Source organism: Aulonocara sp. 'chitande type north' Nkhata Bay, linkage group LG2 (genome assembly GCF_057382095.1).
Source record: "Aulonocara sp. 'chitande type north' Nkhata Bay isolate Kocher_YH1m ecotype deep benthic linkage group LG2, A_spYH_male_GT1.1, whole genome shotgun sequence".
Lineage (NCBI taxonomy): Eukaryota > Metazoa > Chordata > Actinopteri > Cichliformes > Cichlidae > Aulonocara > Aulonocara sp. 'chitande type north' Nkhata Bay.
In genome coordinates this window covers 19,329,941-19,344,847 of record NC_141345.1, presented here as the reverse complement: position 1 = coordinate 19,344,847, position 14,907 = coordinate 19,329,941, and the positions used below count along the sequence as shown (strand labels likewise).

Here is a 14,907-nt window from a genome sequence, read left to right as displayed (position 1 = left end):
CTTCTGACCCCAGATGCTGCCGTGTTTGACTGTTTGCTTCACATTCCCTGCGTATCTGTAGCTCGAATGCCAGCTCCTCCTCTTGCCAGATCCCCAAGATCTTCCCATATGTCCCCTTGTACTCCTTTTGCACTTTCACCACGATTGTATTCTGGTGACTCACTCCACTGTGAGATATGTGCACATTCTTCTAATGCTACATTTGCATTGCATTTCCATTTCACTGTGACAACACGTCTGGGCAGAGTCATGTCGAGTCATCCGTCTCTGACACATTGATATTTAATTGTTTTTTAAATGCCTCGCATTCTTTCCTTTGTCTTCAAAAAGAAGAGAAGCCGATTGGAGGGGGGGCATTCGAGGGGAAGCAGGAAGCCTATTTTTTATACCTACGCTGCTGTTCAGCACGCTCTTATCCCCTCCGCTACACTCGTGTCACTCATGTGCTCATTAGAAATGTGTTGACTCACCGCCTCGATCGCATCTCCCCCTCATGTTTTCTCTCCCTCTCTTCTTCTCTCCCCAGCAAAATCTGTCTTTCCCTTCTATCGCTCCATCATTGTCTCCCTCACTCACTCGCGTTCTCCTCCTCGTCCCCCACCTTCCTCCTCCTTCTGGTGGGTTGGCAGTTCTGAGGTAGTTGCTGTCTGCATAGCTAAGGGAAATGTCAGCAGTACATGCTCGAAAAATGGGTCAGAACGTTAGAACACTCCCTGCACATGCTCAGTGGTTGACACAGTGTTGTGGCTATATTCATGGAGTGAATCAGATCACTGTGTCCTCTCATATCCTCTGCCATGCGTGAATGTTCCCACTTCTCACTCCTGTCTTTCCTCATCAATTATTGACAGCGCACAACAGCTCACGCCTAAGGTTCACCACCGCTGCAATCAGTAAGCAGCGATGGGCTGGTGTGGACATGGAGAACATGGGGGAACAGTGCGGTTTATGCTCCAAAAAACAGAAGAAGAAGAAAACGAATTAACGCTCTCATATTTCTTTCCTTCTTTGTTTTCCTTTTTCTTCTATCATATCTGCCAGACGCCCCCCAAAACCACCACCTCCCCCTGCACTCCCCACGCTGCTCATTCTCTAGTTTGATTTGGCCAAGCTGGGGTGGAAATAGGAAGTACACTCCTAGACTGAAAGGCTCTTTTCACTCACACACACACACACACACACACACACACACACACACACACACACACACACACACACACACACACACAAACTTGCCATGGGGGACTCGAATGTAAATTGCCTCCTCACACGCCCTCCTCTCTATTTCGCACACACGCCCCTTGAACAGCCCTTTGGGCAGATGCAGATAAGGCCTGATAGAGAAGAAGCATCTGATAGTGTACTGTGGCATCCATCTGGCTGGCTACGGTAATAGCTTATAACTGTCTTCTGTCTGCCGACCCTGCCCTTGTAAAAACCACGCTGTGGACCCACCAGTGTTTACTGCACAAAGACTTCAAAGTGTGTTGGCTGAGATCACAACAGACAGAGAGATAAACTGTCTCTTTCCTTTGCGCCTCACCTCAAAGCTTATGCAATCCCTTCCTCTCCTTGTCTCCCCCATTTTCTTTCCTGTCCTTCTATTCTCTTCTCCTCAGAAGTCTGCCTCTTTCTGGCAGAGTTAAAGCCGAAGCAATAAATAAGGCATATTATGGCCTTTTAACGTGATGAATAATGTAAAACAATAAAAAGTTAATATATAACTACTTTACCCTCATTCTGCCATGCCTAAGTGTATTGTAAGTATATTGTAGGTGTGTGCATTGGTGTGTGCGCATGGCGGTGTGTGTGTGTGTCTCATGAATGTGTCAGTGTTGGAAATGGCTGTCTGAGTGTTTGCTGAAGGAGCTGCTGATGTAGATGTGAGCTCGTTTTTTTGGGTTTTTTACAGCAGGACAGGGATGTTGGCGTGTTTCACAGACACTCGCTAACTTGTCCTTCCTCTTTTTGTGCTTTCATCTTTGCCTGTGAAACGCTTTCAACACACGCAAAGATAACCTTCTCCCAACACAAAAGATATATCAAAAGATAATAAAAGTAATCCGTGGCGTCGCAGAGAACAAGTCATTGTAATTCAGCATATGCAGCTCGTCAAGGCTAAGTTTTTCTGTGTGCGTTTTATTTCCTACAGTTCCAAATGCAAACCCTGCCGTGCCGGAGGTTCCAGACAACACCATACCCGAGTCCAGTCCCAGTCTGCCTGACCAGGATCGGCCGGGAGCAGAGATACCAGGAAACACTGGTGAGCAGACTGACTGATATTATTACCATAAACTGCAGCTTAACACTTCATTAAAAATGCTTTCTAGTTTCTCGAGTGCAAATATTTTAGTAAAATAAAGGTTTGTGAAATGTAAAAGAAAATAAAAGTAGCGAGGGAGAGAATATTCACAGCCTCCAGGCTTCTTCATAATTAGTCACATTTAGCCTCAAAAGAGAAAGTAAAAAATGAAGTCTGAATTCTCTCATATGGATTTTTCACCCCTCCAGCAGTCCTTTGATTTTGGGGGTCAGCATGCTAACATACTTGTAAAATCACAGGTAATAAAACTCCCCAAAAGTACAGGTGCAGTCCAACAACATGAAACGCCACCGTAAAACAAATACAGCTCACTTTACTTATTCATGCTGTACACACAGGGTGTACTGCACCCAAGGAGACTCAAAGACACACTTTTTTTTATTATATATCTTTTTAAACCTCATTAGAATTGCAGATAAATGAAGATTAGAGGCAGCGATAATTGAAGAAGTCATATGAGCCTCCTCGGATGCTCTGGGCCCTCCTTGTTTCCTGTTTTTACCAGCACCTTTCATAGCTGCTTCCCACAGGAGGGACTGCTTTCTTTTTCTTTTTTTGATCACTCCCCGTGCTAACTTTTTGACTTACTCCACAACTTTCGATGCTACAAACTTCCTCCAAGTACAGACTGTTCTGCCTGTCCCAATGTGATAAGCTGTCCTCATTTAATAATTGCTTATTTGACACTAGTTGCTCTATAAAAAGATTTCCTAATGTCACTTTTCCTCATACCTGGGCTTTTGCCTGTCTGCCATTGTTAGATCAGTGATTATGTCAAGTGAAGAAGTGGAGGGCGGAATGAAGGACGAGGCAATGCGGTTTGAGGGGCAGATATTTCAGGAATGACATTTCTGACAGCCTCTTTTTCCAGCTTTCTCCAGCAACCAGAGTGTAGAAAATTCCTCCAGTTTCTGATTTCGCTGATAAGGCCAGAACTGGTAGCTTTCCTTGATGCCATTTGGTTGCGATAAGGCATGAAAAAAAAGTTTGAAAACAAAAGCAGAGCCAGCCCCTCCTTCGCTAAATGGTTAAGTCCAGGAGTGGCCAGATGATTGCGGAGACACAGTCATTAAGCGGGGATGGCAGTCTCTGGAGTTATGAGACTTTTGTGTGCCTGTGCGGGGGTCACGGACAGTAAAAAGGTGGTGCTGGGAGAGGGGCGAGTGCTGCTCTTTGGCAGCAGCTGCATGCATACATGGAAAACAGATTTGGTTCTTCTCATATTTCAGTCACTGGAGGAGCCAGTCATTCTCTTTTCCAACCAGTAACAACCAACCTCGCCTCCCCCTCCACCCTGAACCCCTTAAACAAAGGGATCAAATAAAATCAGATGCTCAGATATGCCTTCCTCATTTTTTTCCATATCTCATTTGGCCTTTGCCATATAAACCTTGACATGTCGTACGACTTGCCCAGGCACAAATCCTATCATGGCCGGAATCTTTGTTATGTTGAGTGATGACTACAGATTTCATTAGAGGCCTATTCTTGATTGAGCTGATTCAATTAGATTACATCAATGGGGCTGTTAGTCATGTTGAGCAAACAACAAACTGAGCCGTGCTCGCAGTCGATTCAGACTGCAAGATGTGCACACGACAGGACGGGCTTACTGTAAATGGTCTGCAGTCTCTAAGGGACTATATGAAAATTACAGTGGTGGTGGTGGGTGCTCAGCCTTATTCACCACCAAAAAAAAGGAAAACGGAATAAGCTTGATGCTTTTATTAATATGTTCATTGCACACTGTTACCCCCAGCCCCCCCTACTCTGTACTTCTGAATATAGTGAGATTAGGCCGATTCCAGCCACCAAATGAGTGAAGCAACAAGAGGCGATAGCTTTGCACCTCCTCCCCGAATGGAAAGCACACAACCACCACCACATATTCTTTACACATGGCCAAATGCAACTCTGCAGAGCGCATGACAAGCAGGTTTCTCATGTATGCATTTGATCTTTTTGAATAATAAATCTCACAAATGCAAAATGTGAAATAGCAGAAATATGGGCCCCCCCAAAAAAGATAAAAAGACTTGTCGTTTTTTTCTGCAAGAAGTCAGACGGAAAAAAGTATAAATTACGATATTCTCGATTTTCCTGACCTTCTATCCACTGTAATAATTTTTTTATACAGTCCCTAAACCCCCTTTTTCTCTTTTTATGTGTGTTTTCCAGACCACATGAATCAGGACCAGTCCGGGTCTTCAGATTCAGAGGGCATCCTCAGGTCCAAAGCGGCCCTGTTCTCCGTCATCGGGGTCGGCTGCATCATCTTCCTCCTGCTCATCCTCCTCCTCGTTATCCTCCTCATTAAGATGCGCAAGCGGGCCAGGAAAAACGCCCACTCGCAGCCCCGCCCCTCCGCGCTGTCCCTCAGCACCCTGTCCAACCCCAAGCTGCCGGGGGGCACGGCTGGGACGGAGCCCAGCGACATCATCATTCCGCTGCGGACAGAGAACAACTACTGCCCTCACTATGAGAAGGTGAGCGGCGACTATGGCCACCCGGTCTACATCGTCCAGGAGATGCCGCCGCAGAGCCCCGCCAACATCTACTACAAAGTCTGACGCGCTTTTGCGCAGCCGGCGTCGCGGTCAGGAGATAGAAAGAGAGAGAGAGAAGGAAAAAAAAGAGAGGAGCGCTTGACTTATGTTCGTGGGAAGGACACTTTCCTTTTGCATTTTCGGGGAACTTGTTTCTTCAAGCCCGTGTTATTTCTACCACCTGCTGCACAAATCTGGAGAACCGTGCACTGACCAGTAACCAGCGGGGTTAGGAGCTGACGGATGAGAGACAGAGGTTTATTCTGTTTGTTTGGCTTGCCTGACAATCCCCACCTTCTTCCCTCCTCCTCCTCCCCCCCACTTTGCCTCACCTCCCACCTCCCGTACCGTTCTCCCAGCTGTGTTCTGACCGCGAGGAGGGTGGGGTTGCGGGGGGCGGGGGAGACACCAACAGATGGAACTCAAACTTCGTCGTTCGCTGTCCCTTTGTGGGGACGGGATATAACTTATCTCAGTTCCCCAAAGTCTGCTCTACACCCAATTAAACACACCACCCTAGCACACTAAGGCAGGAGCAGGCAGACGCAGGCCCGAACACCGCTCGGCCTGCAGTTTGTGTGCAAGTGTTGGAAAAAAACTAACTACAAAACAAACGTGTGTGTTTGTGTGTGTGTGTGTGTGTATGCGTGCATTTCTGTGCATGTGTGTGCGCGCGCGTGTGTGTTAGTCGGGGCTCCGTGCTGGGCCAGGAAACTCTCCAGATAGCTCAGGTATCAGACACAGTGTGTGAAATAATGTGTTCCTCTCCCTTCGCACCTCTGATGTTTGCCTTACTATTTTTGATGGAGGATTTCCTTGAACCCCGATTCAGTTCACAAAGCAGTTGTATTTTGTTAGACTTTTCCTACAAGTGCACAATGTATAGAGTTATATAGAGCACCATTATTTCTCCATCTTCTCATCGCCCATATCATCCACTGCTCCCATTTTTTTTCTTTTTTTCTTTTCCTTCCCCGTAAGGAATTACCTTGACCTGGACTGCTGATGTCAAGGTGTGTATGCGTGAGTATGTATGTTTCCAGGAATACTCCTATCTCTGCTGGCCTGATATGAGCTTTACCATTACCATTACAACTTCTCTGTGTGTGTTTTATCAGGGCGTGTCTTCCATTAGTGTGTTTGGACATGTCCAGACCCGTTTGGTATCTGAGAAGCCTTATTGGCTTAGAGGTAGAACACTAGGTTACTGTTGCAAGCTTCAAAAATGACACACACAGACAGAACGACGCGCCTGCAGAGAGACAAGCCCGAGCTCTTGCAAAACCCTTTCAGTGCTCCAGTTGGCACTGATCTTTACTGTGTCTGATGAGCTTTCAGGGCGATTGTTTTTAAGACAGCAGGCAGGTTGATATTTGTTTATTCTAGCTTTTGGAGCCACAGTGTAAGCATCAAACAATTTCATGCTCGCTGCCTGGGCAAGGTGGGCGTAGGCTGGCACTGATTGGCTGGCCTACATAGGTAGGATGCCCTATATATAAGTTGGATGGAGAGCTACAGTATTATCAGATGCCAATTGGCTGCCATCTGTGGATGAGTCAGTGGAGTGCACAGTTAGCGGTGTCGCCAGCGTGTGACTAATCTGTGTGCCATCTCCATGCCCACACTCACCAGCCGGGGAGCAGAGAGAGTGAGAGCGGCGGCTAGAAGAGAAAATGTTCCTGTGACTTGGCTTTAACCTGCGAGGGTGATGGCGGTGGGAACGAGGGGGTGACGGGTGAGGCGGAGGTAGCTTTTTTAGCGTTCACCCCCCTCCATCCTCTCGCCAGTTGTGCTGTGAATAAAAATGCTGCGCAAATTATTCCACAGTCAAGGTGTTCAGCCAGCGAGGACACTGCAGACCAGCTATCACACAGCCCAGGGCAGCGGCACCGAAACAGGATTTACTGCTGCTGGATGTGTGTGTGCACGCAGAGGCTCGCTGCGTGAACGTGTAGGTGCTCATATGTGTGAGTGCTTATTTGTGCTTATATTTGCAGTTTATTTCTGTACGTATGCGCACATGTGTGAGTGTGTGTAAGTGTACCCTTCTGTGGTCCAGCCTCTGAACAGACTTTTTTTTTTTTTGGGACTGTGGAAGTAGGTGCTCCAAACAGTGTGGCTGCCAAAGTGCAGAGTGCCGCAGTCCCGGTTAATGATGTGCGAGAGGAGAGGGGAGCAGATAAGGACAGCCATTCCTCGGCACGCAGACATGAGCTGACGTTTGACGCACATGTGCGCGCGCACACACACACACACACAAACACACCAAGACTGATGGGTCCAGGTTTATCTCCAGTCAAACGGTCAGGCTGCCGGTTAATGTTTATTCACCGGTAGAGACACCCATCATCCGCTGCCACATACCGTTGCCATCCACCGACAGACACTGCTGAGTTAAAAGGCAGCCCAGCTTGAAGACTCTGGGAAGACTCCAGTGGCTTTTTTTTTTTGTGCGTGTCGTTAACCTCAGAGTTAACAACCTAAACAGCTGCTTGTGCTTTTGTGGTCCTGTGTTTTAACTCAGCATGCAGCCCTCAGCGGCCCTCTGCGAAACACATCTAGATCAAATATTTTTGTTTCGGATCGCCGCGCATCCGTTCACCTACACCAGCTTAGGGAGTCATTACCAAATTACCACAAACCCATATCTCATTTTCATTCATTCTAGTAAACCACTTAATGTTATTTGAGTTTTTTGTTTTTTTTTTTGGGGGGGGGCGGGGTGGGCGGGGTGGGAGGGGTATAAAACAGTAAATGTAAATATATGGATAGAGCCCAATTTAAGATGTAATTTCACCCGAACACTGCTCACAAGGACAAAAAAATTAAGATTAGATTTTTGTAATGGAGGATGTTTGTAAATAGCTGTCTTTTTAAAGTGTGTTTTGTATGAATCCTTGCATTTTTTTTTTGTTTGGTCTCTGCAACATGTTTTTATTTACTTTTTCCTTTAGAGTTAATATTGCAAAAGTTCACATGAGCTGCCTTTTTTTGTGCAGCTTTGTCCAGTATTGTCAAAATAAAGAAAAGTCTTTGTTACCACGTGTTTTAAAAAGAAAAAAATGGGGTTCAGATTTTTATTTTATTTTATTTTTTACATTGCCATTAAACACAAATTGTACTAGAAGCTGTTCAGGACTGAAGCTTTGTCACAGAGTGGCTTTGAAAAGGATGCGTCACGCTGAAGCTGTGAGTGATAAGGCCCTTCCCTGTTGGAGACGCCACTTAACTCTGCATATGAAGACTGTTATTCCACTGCCTTTGAGTTACCTGCACCTTCCACTCCATTATAAGATGTAAAACACTCTGGGCCCGCAAAGATGAATCTTTCCTCAGTTTTAATAAGTCTGTCGGGCCAGACTGAGAAAGAGAGAGAGATGTAGAGAGAGAGGGAGAGAAAGGAGGAGAAAAGGAGGCCATGTATGAGTGTGTGGCCGTACTGCGCTCGCCAATAAATCATCTGGTTTACACCACTCATTATCTCCCAGGCGGTCCTTTGTTTTAAAGATGCTCTCTCCTTCTCTTTCCCTCCCTCTGCCCCTCTCCTTTGTCATCACTCCCTTCCCAATTTAGCACAAGGATGCTGGTCGCTCGTGGCACGAGCCTCACTGTAGGTTGATTTCTGCTATTGTTCAAAGCCACAGTATTATTTTTCAATGTGCATGTGTAAGCAGAACCTGTTGAATTCGTTTCCCTTTGTTTGTTTTTGTTTTTTTATTTCATTTTGCCGTTCACTTTTTTTTTCTGCAGCTTCTCAGCATAACCTGTTGGCACCAGCTACAATGGAAATAACGTTCCACCAGTTTGGAAACTACCGCATATTGATAAATAAAATTTTTCCCATGGAACTTGGTCTGGAGTGATGTTTTTTCTTTTCATTTTGTCATCCCCCCTTCTTCAAAGCCTTATGAATGTGGGCAAAAGATTTAATTTGCCTTCCCACTGACCACCTTCGTACATGGTGGGAGCACAAACCAGTCGCCCACGCTCGAAGCATTTCCCCCTCAGTGCCCCCTCCTCTCCAAACCCCTCCAAAAACCCTCACCTCAGGGGTCAGTGCTGCACAGATGGGTTTGTTCTGATACATTAGTCAGATTGAAATCACAAGCAGGCTTCATAAATTCATATTCGGGGAGTATGGACACGCCTTTTTGCATAGTAACTAATATCCATATCAACCCGCTCTGCCCCAGTGTCCTCCAGAATTACATTTCTTCATACATGATTACATCTGATTGGCTGCACTCGGCATTTCCATTGCGTTTGTCTGAAATTACAGTCCCCATTTATCCGACTGAGGAGCAAACTCCAAGTCCTTGGTGAAAGTGGAGATGGCATGAAATGCTATTAAAGTGATTGGGCATTTTCTCTGACAAACACATCAGTGTTTGTGGGCATGGCTTTCGTTGTGGCTGATGATGTGAGCAGAGACAGAGTGGGCGAGTGAAGAGACTGATGGCAGAAGAAAGAAAAAGTCAGGGCAATGAGAGGCTTAATGTGCCTGTGGCTTCACTCCCCCCCCCCCCCATGCACATGCACACACACACCATAGCCCTTCACTTCAGTCCACCCACCCAACCCTTGCTGTTTCCTTCTGTGCCCGAGGGCAGGTACATTCATCTGGTTTCCTGGCTCGGTCCCGAGACACCCCCGTAGATCCATGTTACTGTGGGTTTATTAAATCCTTCCCCCCACTGAGCTACTGTGTGTGACTGCATGTTTTTTCTGTGTATGTCTCTGTGTTTGTGACTCTGCAAGTGTGTGTTTGTGTGTGTGTGTGCACGGATTTGCCACGGGGGTTCTTCTGTTGTTTTCACTAACACACACACACACACGAAAAAAATCCTAGGGAAAAAATAGCATTGCAGCGTGCACTGCAGCATTTTTCCTCGTCATTCCTTAAATCAAATATTAGCCTCGTGTCCTTGCTGCATATGTTGCTGCAGCATTAGGAGACTCTCTGGCAGCATACAGTGGTTGTAGTGTGCAGTAATTCATCCTTTTGATTGCATCTCGGTATTGTCTATTTACTTGTCAGCAGCTGAACCCCGTCCTCACGAGTTCCCACTTGATGTAAATATGTGCATGTCTTATGTTTTTTAATCGTGTAGCATGGCGGCTGGAACATCTTTATAGATGAAACAAGTCACCTGGGAAAGCAGAAACTGCCAGCAGCTTGTGGTGGCTTGGGAACAATTTAACTTACATATTCATCCATGACCATGAATACTAATTCAGAAGAAGACTTCCAAGGAAGATTTTTCTTTTTGACTGTGGAAAAGATTTGAATTATTGGAGAGTCTAACGTCACACTTAGTCAGCAAGCCCAACAAGCAAACTCACGTCTTATTTGTGAAATGGAGTTGAACTTTATTTTCAAGCTGACAAAAAAAATGCATTAAGAAATTCACAGCGTGTGGCCACCATACTAATTATTGTCACCAGTGATGTAAACTAAACAAGAGCAGGGTCTTTTAAGGTGAAGAAGCACTGCTTAATGGTTTTTTTTTCTCCCTTTGCACTAAGTAATTTATTTTCAGTTCTGCTGGTGGTTATCTCCCTCAGATTTTTATCATTTCGCTTACTACGTCGCTGTCTACTAGGCAAGCCTTTTGCAGTTCTGACAAGGCCACGAAGCCACAGATGGAAAAATAAAGTTGGAGAAGAAAAGCGACACCGCGCCAGATGATGGAAAGAATTTAGGAACATTGGTGTGATTCCTCAAACGGTGTAAGCTGGCACCGCATCTTAGTCCCCCCCCCTCACGTTATTTCACACAATCCGCTCGCTCACAAAATCTGCTGCGCGTGCAGATGCTACCCTTGATCTGGTGAAGCAAGTGAGTTCAGAACTCTGCAACTTTTCGACTGTGACCGGGGGATCCAGAGGGAAAGGCGGTCAATAGAGCTCTTAACTGATTTTGGTGTGCGATCTCTTAATGTTTTTTCATAGGGATCATACAGAAGACTCGTAACTCACACCAGAATCAATATGACATGCAATGGGACATGTTCTTTCTCATGTAATGTACATATACATATTTAATGACTTAATGCATCACTCGCCATTCATAAATAATGCAGGCCTTCTAATGCCTTTCATCACATGCTGCTCATCAAATATCAAGCAGATTTTTGCTCAATCTCAGAGTTACGGAGGAAACCTGAGATGGCACAAAGAAAGGGGAAACCGAGAGGGGAGGGGAAGGGGAGACATGAAAAGAGAGTTCATTAGTCAAACAGTAACATTTAGATCATTCATGAAAGGGCTCATTAATGTGATTCAAATTCCAATCAGTGGGGGGAACTGTGTCTAAACAACATTCCTCTTTAATCCCTCGGAGGGGCAGGAAACGGAAATTCCACTAAAGCATCTTGGTTCTTAAGGGTTATAGTATGTTTCTATTTTATGCTTCACTATAAACACACGTTCACATATGCACAGACACACACACATGCACACAGCCGTCAGCCACATATTGATGGCATTGTTATGACCAGAACATGCCTGATCAGGCCTGGGCCGTGGCAGGGATCCAGGTCTAACCGAGACTCATCAATCATACAGAGTGAGGGAACCAAAGAGACTTGTATGCATTAAAAAAAAAAGAAAAAACCTGGAGAAATAGCTGGGGCCGCTTGGCTGCTGGGTCACAGGTGTGGAGAGCAAGGGAGAAAGTGGGAATTATTCCCTTTCTTTCTTTCCCTCCTCTCCCCTTTAAAGAGAAACGGCTATTTTTCTCCCTGTGCCGCCCTCCCATGTCTTTGAAAACGCCATTTCCATCCACATTTTCTTCTCCCAATTTAAAACCCACACTTCATTTGCCCCCTCAGCATCAACACCCCTCTCCTCCTCCATCTCCTACTCTCAATTAGGCCATGCCTCGAATCTCAGGCATTATCTCTGCTGGCCATTTATATAACATGACTCCAAAACGCATTTGCACAATTTTCCAATTACAGTATTATGCCTTGAAGCTTTGGTTCGTTCTGTCTCTCTCATTTCCCCCCTTTTCACTCAAACCGCTCTTGATGTGTAACACTACAAAAGAGTCACCCCTGCAAATACAGACATACATTTCTACTTTTAAATAATGGCACCTTTTTTTCTCTTCATGTGTTGCTGGTGTTTACGAAACTTTACTTTCAGGACCTCGAGCTTAATCATTTGCGCCCTGGCCCCCTGTGACTGATGGGTAGCAAGAAAGAAAACTTAAATCTTAAAGAATGCCTGGGGAATAAAAAAATTGGAATTAAAACACCAGAATATTTGAGAAATGTTTACATTTCCTGAGTCTGCATGAGTGATAAACAAAAATCTGAAAATGCCTAATCATAAAAAATGGAGATTACTGAAAGAGTAAGAACTCGAGGGCACTGAAGAACGACAAACATGACAAAAAAAATCACTGCTCAAATGCCCAACTGAGCCAAAAACATGAGAATATTAAGTGAAATTAAACAAAAACTTTACAACATTGAAGAAATACAAGAAACATTGAATGAAATAGAAACTTTTTTGACTAAATAAACATTAAAATGAGATTTTGAATAGCAATAAGAAACTATTAAACAAAAACCATCAACTAGTGGCTCAAAAACCTGAGGGTATTTAATCTGAAGTGAATAATGAATGAATTGAATGTTTCACAAAGTCTCCAGAACCCTTGAGAATACTCTACAAAAATATACAAAAAAATATAATTACCAAAAAATATTAAACACAAATTAAATACAGGCTGAAAAGTGGGGAAGATTAACTCTGGGTGCATTCAGTGAGGGGATCTGACGGCTCCGTAAGTCTTTGGGGAGCATTTGCTGGCACACCCCATAGAAAGAGGGGAAATCAATACAAATTTATGTAAGTGATGACCTTTAACCTTTAATGAAACTCTAAGATGTCTCTAAAACAGCAATGCTCCTATCCGTATGGCATTAATGTCACATAATGGCTAAATCATATACACTCACCAGTCGTTTTGTTAGGCATGTCGACCAAACAGAAGCAACAGAAGCATCAGATGGGGAAGAAAAGTTGATGCCAGATGGGTTGGTCTGAATATTTCAGAAACTGCTGATCTACTGGGGTTTACAGAGAAGGGTTGGAAAGAAGAAAATATCCAGTTGAGCAGCAGCTCTCTGGGTGAGAAAGCTTTGTTGATCCCAGAGGAGAATGGTCCAACTGGCTTGAGCTGATAGAAAGGCAACAGTAACTCAAATAACCACTTGTTACCACCAAGGTACATGCAGAAGAGCATCTCTGAACAGCCAACACATCAAACCTTGAAACAGTTCTCCTACAGCAGCAGAAGACCACGCCATGCGCCGCTCCTGTAAGAACAGGAAACTCAGGGTACAAGCAGCAAAGGCTTACTAAAAACTGGACAACAGAGGACTGCATAAACATTGCCTTGTCTGTTGAGTTTCGATTTCTGCTACAATGTGAAAACATGCGCCCTTCTTTCCTTATATCAACAGTCAATGTGGATGGTGGTGGTGTAATGGTGTGGGGATAGTTTCTTGGCACACTTTGGGCCCCTTAGTACCATCTGAGCATCATTTAAACACCACAGCCTCCCACATGTGTGGAGTGTAATGCATTAGAAACTGTTACAATTATATTGCTACTTTCGTTACAAAGTATCTGCACGCAGGGAGCAAAGAAAGAAAGAAAGAAAGAAAAACAGCAAACAAGCATGCGTTCTTTTCTTCCTGTGCACTGATTTCAGTTTATGTGCCAGGAGGACAAAAATGACAGAGTGATGTGCATTTTTTCAGGAGTGGAGATGTGGACACTACTTTTTATTTTTATTCAACAAAAGGATAACAACAGTAGAATGTAATCTGCATCCAGGACAGAAACACCTGTGTTATGCAACTTCCTCTATTTGCAAGCATCTGCACAGGCAGCATGCTAATGCTAAGCTAACCAAGAGCCTAGAGAGATGTTAAAGCTGAGTGAATCCTGACCCCTGCCCAGCAGCCAGACCCTCAACTTCAACAGGTAACAAGTTGATGAGCAGTTGGGCTAAAGTCTCCGTTTCTACCTGTTCATGTGTTTAAAGTAGAATCACTGTGGCGATTGTTTTGAGTTCTTCTTGGGTTGGTTTTCATTTTTGCTTTGTGCTGTTGGCTTTGTGTTCATACATGAACACAAAAATAAGGGGTACCCATTTGTGTTGGTGTGTGGGACTGTAGCCTCAGGTTAATATTGTAAACTAGTAATTATGAGAGAGTGCATTTAACAGTGCATTACTTTTTCTCCAGCGAGCAATTGAATAACCTACTCCACTGTGTTTAAGAGTAATGTGTAATATGTTACTTTTTTGAGTAAGAACCTTAACATGGTCACCTCAAGGTGCTGTATGTTGTAACCCCCTATGAAAAAGTACTTGGCAACAGTGGGAAGGAAAAACTGCCTTTTGACAGGAAGAGAGGTAGCAGCATTGACCTGCCACAACTGGTTGTGGGTGAATGGAGAGAGACAGGAGAAAATATGTGCTGTGGAAGAGAGGCAGAGATTAAAAATAATAAAGTTATAATATTAAAAACAGGATGGGGCGTTCGCTGTACTTAAATGCCCTCCATGGGATGGAAATGGGATGTGCTGGCTGACACATCTGCAGCAACTGAGTGATATGATGTAAGAATGAACAAGAACCTCTGAGCCATGTTTCCAGCACTTTGTTGACTCTGTGCCACAAAGAATTAAGACAGTTCTGAAGGCAAAGGGGGTTTAACCCAGTGATAGTACCTAATGAAGTGGCCGGTGGGTATGGCCTTTGCAGCCACTAGATTGCATCAGATTTAATTAGCGCAACACACGGTGCACTATGCTGTCTGCACACAACATCAAAACACCAAATGAGGGAATATTATTTGGACGAGTGGTCTTTCATCCTTCTAGCACTGCACTAGAGAATCAATGCCGGCAGCACATTGTTGTCCAGCACCTTACTGAGACTGTTAAAGTTACCTGTAATTTGCCTTCTATATGTACTTGACATATTTCAGCATTATGTCCTTACCATCATTGTGT

The 14,907-nt window shown here is 44.5% G+C and overlaps 1 protein-coding gene across 1 annotated transcript in view; it reads left to right on the top strand.

Annotated features, from left to right (window-relative positions):
* efnb1 (ephrin-B1) overlaps positions 1-7,578 on the top strand; it is a 57,143-nt gene extending 49,565 nt beyond the window's left edge. Inside the window, exons 4-5 of the mRNA XM_086307719.1 lie at positions 2,153-2,263; positions 4,502-7,578. Of these exons, the coding sequence (XP_086163845.1) occupies positions 2,153-2,263; positions 4,502-4,893 (503 nt within the window). The 3' untranslated portion in view covers positions 4,894-7,578. The remainder of the gene's footprint in view (positions 1-2,152; positions 2,264-4,501) is intronic.
* Positions 7,579-14,907: the final 7,329 nt, after the last annotated feature.